General features: G+C 39.5%; 1 protein-coding gene and 1 long non-coding RNA gene across 2 annotated transcripts; one reads left to right on the forward strand and one right to left on the reverse strand.

Moving 5' to 3' along the window:
* The first annotated feature begins 1,513 nt into the window (after positions 1-1,513).
* Positions 1,514-3,156, forward strand: LOC109953666 (uncharacterized). Its single transcript, XR_002273953.1, has 2 exons — positions 1,514-1,607; positions 2,787-3,156. It is a non-coding gene; the product is annotated as an uncharacterized LOC109953666 (long non-coding RNA).
* Positions 3,157-3,730: 574 nt separating this feature from the next.
* On the reverse strand, positions 3,731-7,580 carry LOC109953665 (CD63 antigen-like; the record flags this gene model as incomplete). The annotated part of the gene is made up of 5 exons (XM_020589135.1): positions 3,731-4,609; positions 5,483-5,566; positions 6,892-7,035; positions 7,268-7,363; positions 7,452-7,580. Coding segments are annotated over 5 exons (519 nt in total), but the record flags the coding sequence as incomplete, so codon positions are not given.
* Between the last annotated feature and the right edge of the window lie 4 nt (positions 7,581-7,584).

Below are 7,584 nucleotides of genomic sequence, written 5' to 3' on the forward strand. Positions count from 1 at the left end.
TAATTGTTAAGAACTGGCTACATCGTTTGTTAGCCGTCAGACGCTAACACACAGGAAACTGTCAGCATAACAAAAAAAAGTTCTATTTCGGAGGTATCCTGATGCTTACTTACCTTTACACTCCACTTATGAGGGAAAGACAAGTATGTGGCGGAATTCTTATACGGTTTGCTTCCCGCCCTTGGCTCCTCGGCTCCACCTCCCGACCTCGCTCTCTCTCTCTCCTCCTCTCTCACCCAACGACGGCTGTACTTCCTGAGGAGGCTGAAGAGGTTTGGCATGTCGCCTAGGATCCTTTACAGCTTCTACAGCTGCATCACTGTCTGGTAAGGCAGCACTACTGCTATGGACCGCAAGCGCCTGCAGAGAGTGGTAAAGACTGCGGAGGAGATCACCAGGACTCCACTGCCCTCTCTGCAGAGCATTTACCACCGCAGGGTGTGTAGGAAAGCTGCCTCCATCCTCAAAGACCCCACCCGCCCCCAGAACGGACTGTTCATACCCCTACCCTCCGGTCGGAGGTTCAGAAGTATGAAATGCAGGACTTTTAGGCTGAAAAACTCTTTCTTTCCCTCTGCCATCAGATTCCTAAACAGCTGATGAGTTTATTACCAGGAAATACGTCATGTACTGTTTAGATTCTCAGTTTGCACATGCACAACTGCACATTCACTGTTGACTACTGCACATACAGCTCCCATGTAGCATACATTCTCTATTATATTGTTATATCTCTGCATTTGCTGCTTTAAAGTGCCTTAGATTTTGTGTTACTTAATTATCTATTTTATATTTCATTTGTATTGTGTGGCATTCATGTGGACAACAAAGTAAGAATTTCATTGTACAGGGAAACAATAAACACTTTGACTTGACTTTGACTTCATAGTCACCAGCTAAACATGACTTACAGTGGAGTGTACCCCTTGGTATCACCCACATTTATGTTCAAATTGGCCTTAAAATGTGGTCACATTTTATATAAATTACAATAATGAACAAACAGTTTTAACTAAAAGCACAAAGGATTGTATTTCTCTTGTCCATACTGAATTCACCATTTAAACATTCACAGGGTGAGAAAGTATTGAGTACATGCTGACTCCCTGTGAGCCTGATCACTGCTTGAGGTCCTCTGGCAGGGCCTTACTAAAGGTTCCACAGTCTCAGCGTTTAAATAAAGGAAACTGGGCCTTTGCTGTCCGAGCCCCTCGGCCGTGGGACTCCCTGCCTCCTCAGTGTTCTCCTTTAAACCTCTTCTTAAAACTCTCTTTTATCACATGGCCTTCTCCTAAACGATGCATTGTAGTAAGTGTTTTAACCGATTATCATGTTTTAGACTAATACCTGTAAAGAAGGCACTTTGTTTTTAAATGGTGCTTTATACATTTATTATAATTCCACCAGCACTGAGAATGTCTAATGGCCACGTTCAAAAAAGAGATGTTGCTACCACATATGACAAACACAGTGTATTCCTTGATGTGTTATAAAGACCTTGTTTTTCCAGGCTTGCTTCGTGAGGGGGCTCGATTCTGACAGTCTTGGCATTTACCAGTGCCGTGAGTGGTTATACCAGTGGCTTCAGATGTCCTCCTCATTGAAAGGTATTTTCGTTTTGCTGGACAGGATATTTGTAATTTTGTGATTAGTCTCACCCTGTGGGCATGTCTGTTCTGTGTAACGTTTAAAAGAATTGTGCACGTATTTGCTTACCGAGTAGATTGAAACCACTGGCATGTTGGTGCATTAAATATGAAGCTGCAGCAGGTTAGGTTAGCTTAGCATAAAGACTGGAAACAGCTAGCCAGGCTCTGGCTGAAGCTAAGAAAATCAACCTCCCAGCAGCTTTAAAGCTCAGTGATTAACACACATTAGTTTAATCTGTGTAAAAACTGAAGTGTACAACTTCAATGTGATCGTTACTACGACGCTGCTGATTTTCCATCATATATTCTTGCCATTCTGATTGTGAAGCAGGTATTAAAAAGTCTTAAATTTAACTTTGTGAGGTTACAGGGGTTTAGGTGAAGGACTGTTTCTTGGCCAGGTGCAGTTAACTAAGGGACAGAGCTACACTGGCTGTTTCCCCAAACAAGCACGTCTGAAAATCAAGGTTTTTACAGGATTCATGTAATTTGACTTTTCTGAAACGTAAGAGCTTTTAATACACACATGAATGATGAAAAATAAGTTCTACAAGTATTTAAGTACATGGATTTATTGACATAACATTTGTCAGTATTTCTCAGTCATACACAACAGTTGGTAATATAACTAAATCAAAGTGACATGAACCAGAAAAGCTGCAGAAATTGATTTGATTTTTAAAACTTAAAGGTAAAGTTTTTGTAAAAGTCAACACTTGCCTGTTAGGAGTTGATGAGCCTCCTAGCTACTGTGACTAGCAGTGTTAAAATAATTAACTACAGGTCTGACAGTGCTGACTGAAACTCAGCAAAGGACTGAACAGCCGCATGCAGAAAAATACAGTTGCACCAGTCTCATTTTTTACATCTTCCAACAGCCTGCAACCACATGAAATAAAAGTGTCATTACTGTGATCGTCTGCAAGAAGCCAAAAAAAAAACAAAAAAAACCAAACAAATTTCAAGGCCTTTGTAAATGAGATTTAAGACTTTTTTAATACCTTGAGGCCTTTTAAAGACTTTCCAGACCTGAATATATCCTCAAATTGTCAGACTATTCACTTTCCTCTCTTCTCTTGATTTGTTTTCTTTAAAACCCAATTCTATTTTTACACTTCTTGTTTAATTTTTTTGCAGACTCAGAGATATCACTGCTTTTGCACAGCATTGTATTTCTGTCAGCCAAATTTCCGAATGGTCCCAGTCGCCACTGACAGGAAGTCTGAAGCAGTCTGATTTCTGACTTATTTGTGCACTATGAAGCATAGCTGTCGACATCGTTTTTTCTAAGGAAAAAACATTTTAAACTTGGCAAGAGTTTTATGTTTAAGGGACAAATCCTCTCAGACCAAAACTGAAAGCAAGTCAAAGTCAAAAGGATCCCACTCATTCTCGATACAGTAGAGTTGTTCTGTTTGCCATTTAAAGTTTTTAGCTAAAAGCTCCTCTCATCAGAAGTGACACCCAGTCATTTCCTCTATTAATAGTATTTTCAGCAATCCCCTTACAGAGACTAAAAGTGACAATTAATTGCTCCTACCCATGGTTGTCAGTCCTGGATCTGCTTGTTCGTCTGTGCCATAGATCTCCATTGTTCAAAAACAATTAAAAGCACATCAGTGAAACAGCTGCACCGGGTGACACTTTTTTGGGGGTAATGAAACCCCAGACTAACCCTGCCTATGTTGCCCCAAAGTCTCAGAGCAGCCAGTACTTCCTGAAGTTAGCATGAGGCAGAGCCAAAGTGTGCATGAACGAGTTCTTCCCCGAGTTCTCAGCTCTGTTTACCTCAGGTCTGGTGTTTGCTAATGAAGAAATGTCGCCCGGTGCAGCTGTGTGTTTCACAGATGTTTTTAAATCCTTTTTGAACCACAGAGGTCTATGGCACAGATGAAAAAGCTAACCTAGGACCAACACACCGACAGACATTAACCACGAGCAGAGGCCATTCATTGTGGGTTTTAGTCTCTGTATGCAGATCGCAGACTACACATAGGCATCTTTTTAGAGGTAGACATGTTTATGGATGCTAAATACAGAAAGAAAGCCCACAGGTTCGGTTGCAAAAACATTCATGCATGTTTGTGTGGTGAGGGGCTGCACTTCTTATTGTAGATGATTATCCTTTTAAACCTTTGCTGCACAGCAGTTACAAGCTGGCTGAAGATTGGTGATGGCCCTTTGTTTACTGAATGTCTTCTTGCTTTGGAGGCTGACAATGATTAAGAGCACACATGCAGCACAAAGCTTCTATTTAAGCCATCTGAACTTCTGTAACTATGAGGGGAACTGCACATGCCTTGTACTGGTGTTGTAAAGTGTCAAATAGGATATGCCCTTTGCTTCCTGTGCAAGAACTGGCCCAACATATCTAAATGTGTTGCAAAAGTTAATTTCTTTTCTGTAATTCAGAAGTTTTGAATGTTGTTTCTATGCTAATATTATATTTACATGAACTTCATCTCAATGGTCCTTTTTATTTTCCGTTTGTATTTAGACTTGAAGCAAATTTGGGTGCAATTTAAGAAGTCTTTATTAAAACCTGAAACTGGACCCAGCAATACAAATAAATCTCAGCATCCAAACAGACCCCCAGTCTCTACCAGAACAAGCAAAGTAAAAGATGTAAAGAACAAAATCATAACCAATAACAAGCTACCGATAGTTAAAAGCAGAGGGTTTTTCTTTTTGCCATTTTCCATCTCCACACACAAACACTATGGAAGCAAAGTTTTAACCTCTGAAAACAGAATCCAAAATCAATGCATGCTAAATTATTATACTGTGTTGTATTTTGTATTTGAAGTATAATATGAACATATTTAAAGTTTCCAAATGAAGCTCCCAAAAAGCATGACCTGAACAGCCAACTCCTGCTCAGGTGTGAAGCTGGATCACATGACCGTGTAGCCGCTGCGAATACCTCTTATCAGCATGCAAGCAAACACAATCCCCACAACCTGGAAGGGAGAGAGAGAAAATTGGCACTGTTGTTTCTGAGATATGCCTGTTTGTTTTCTTACACTGCCTATAACTAAACTCGATTTTGTTGACGTATTATACCAAATTTGGCCAACATTTTATTTTAATGGTGCATTCCATTAGAAGTGAGAAGTTGGGATTTCTGAGTTCCTAGTTGGAAATTTCAACTGGAACACCCCCTGATGTGGGATTTCTGTTTCAGAAAGCCTTAAGAGCTTCACCAACCTTGACCTCAAAATCCAAAATGGCTGCTCCACACATCAGCAGTAATATACTATTTATTAGCATTTGTCTTATTCGGGACTCAGTAAAACAGTCGTGCGCACAGTAAGGTCCAATGGGAACATGTTACTACAGTGTTCGTATGCGCCAACTACATCATAATGCTTTGTTATAAACTGGTATCGCTAACAGTGTTTAACCTGGCATGAACTGGGATTATGGTTAACTGAAACTGGAATGCAGTTAACTCAGGTGTGATGTCATTCCCAGTGCTAACTTCAGTGTGCCACGGTAAATGGAACACATCATCACTCCGTGTTTAACAGTACACCGATCAGGCTGTAATTATAGAAAAGTGAAATAATTAAGTAAATCTCTTTCTAACCACTACATTATAGGTTATTTATAAGTGTATAGTGTGTATGATCGTAAAGGCTAAATTTGGGGACTTATAGTTTACATTTAGATCAAAATTTAAAAATTAATGCATTAAAACATTAAAATAATATAAACACTGACTTTAGTGCTGTTGGTCCGTGTGCAAGAGGGTTTGGGAAAAATGACCTAACTAATGTTGGGTTAGATTACGTCTCTAATGCAACTTGCTTGTGTTTAATGGTGCTACATACCTCCAGGAAAGCAATGACAAGAGCTGCAATGATCACCCACTGGATTTGTTTCCTCAGTAGGGCCTCCACAGCAGGTTGACAACCCTGCATTAAAAAAAACAAACAAACAAAAAAAAGGCAAAACAGACATTAGATTCTATCTGCACATCTCACTGGTTGAGCTGGTTTTCAGACGTGTTGCCCCGGAGCAAAATCGACTTTTTTTAAACGCTTGCGTTTTGTTGACACTGGCTTTACTGTCTTTAAAGTCCCACAGATCCCACTGCTGTACGTGTAAAAACAGTACCTGTAAAATAAAATAAAACATTTTAAAACCTTTTCTGCAAATTCCATCAATTTTATTTTATTAATGTGAATCAACAATCGCAAAGTTGCCTAGGGCTTTGCAGCATATAACACACGCCATCCTTTGACCTTCATATTTAACCACAATATGCAGAAAAGTATTGAAGCAGTAATTCAAAACTAAACTTGTGTTCAATTATGACAAAATGCAGCAATGATCACACGCATCATCATTACACCAAATATACAGTAAAATTAGTCCATGTTTTGTATGTTATATAGGCTGCACATGAGCAAATGTAACGTATTCCCTTTGTCATGTTCTCTTGTTAAGTTTTTGTATAATATTTATTGTCTAGCTCCAGTTTGGTCTCAGCCGACTACGTCTCTGTAGCTTGTTAAGATGTTGTATATATTCCAACAAGAAGTCTCTAACTAGGTCTGTTTAGTGCTGGTAATATTTAGTTGGTAGAGTTTTTTATGCTTGTTTTTTTTTTGTTTTTGGGTGGAATTAATCAGCCGCTGCTGCAAAAAGAAATGAGGTCAATAGTGAGACTGACAAGGAGGTAAGTAGGGCTGCAGAGGTGGGTCATGGTTCTCTGTGGGTTTGTCTGTACGCACAAGGTTTTACACTTCACCCTGATGTAAATCAGCTCCATCAGTTGGTATTGGATAATCAGAGATATACTGCTAAACTGAAAACTAATACAGAAAGGCAAGCTGTAGGTTTGCAGAGAGTGTGAACAGCTATAACAGTTTTTCCAGAAAGTACAAACAACAACAGAAAGTACAACTCCTCAGCAAGGTAACAAACTGTACCTTGCTGTTGTAGAAATCTTGCACTGTGTGCAGCATGATATTGGATAACAGCTGATTACTGAGGAACTTCTTTATTAATCAACTTGTTTTTTTTTTTCACTGCACTATAAACAGATACACCAGTTGCTTCTCTGTGGTATTTCTGGCAAAAGGAGTGTTGCTGTAGCATTAAACCAAACTTGCCATTATCACCAGTAACCACAGGTGTCACAAATAAACCAGGACTGAAATGTTAAAAGACAAGCTTTAGCTACATCTCAAGTTCACCAACTTCATTACAAAAGCATCAGTCGTTGGGAGTTTACCAGCTGGTGCACTTTGACGGGGTTTTTCATGTTGTTGAGTCCACAGTCTTTAGTGACATTCACACAGCATGAGTCAGGCACAGAATTTTTATTAGGTTTGAAGTTGGCCCAGTCAGAAGTACTGTTCACACCACAGCACTGCACCTGGAAGTATAAGTGAGTCAAATGAAAAACATTTCATATGGACGTTCCCATTGTAAGTCTGCAAATCACAAATGCACAGTAAGATAATACAACTTGTGCCAGCAGATGGCGGCAAAAAAAAAAAAAGTCATCTTCCACAGCACCGGCCAACAGGATGGAGCAGTGTTATGTGAAGGTGGTGCCAACTTAAGTAAACAGTGAGTATGGAGTACAGAGTTTACAGTAAACTTACATCCTCCTGCAGTTTATCCACAGCCTTTTTCAGCTCAGTGTTGTTGTTATAACCAGCCATCATGTCAACGAGGGTTTTCTCGACCACAATTGAGACCTAGAAAGGAGACACAACATGCAGCCAAAGTTAAACCATGCCTTCTGCAGGGCTTTATGTATCTAACAATGAATTTATGCACACACACTTTCTTTCTGAAGACATATCCAGCTATTACTGCTGCAATCTCAACAATGATGACCAGTATGAGAAGGATGGCAAACTGCAAGAGAGACAAATAAAAAATAGTTATGATGCAAATAAGATACTTTTTGCATGTT

This window comes from Monopterus albus, unplaced genomic scaffold (genome assembly GCF_001952655.1).
Source record: "Monopterus albus unplaced genomic scaffold, M_albus_1.0 scaffold960.1, whole genome shotgun sequence".
In the NCBI taxonomy this organism is placed as follows: Eukaryota; Metazoa; Chordata; class Actinopteri; order Synbranchiformes; family Synbranchidae; genus Monopterus; species Monopterus albus.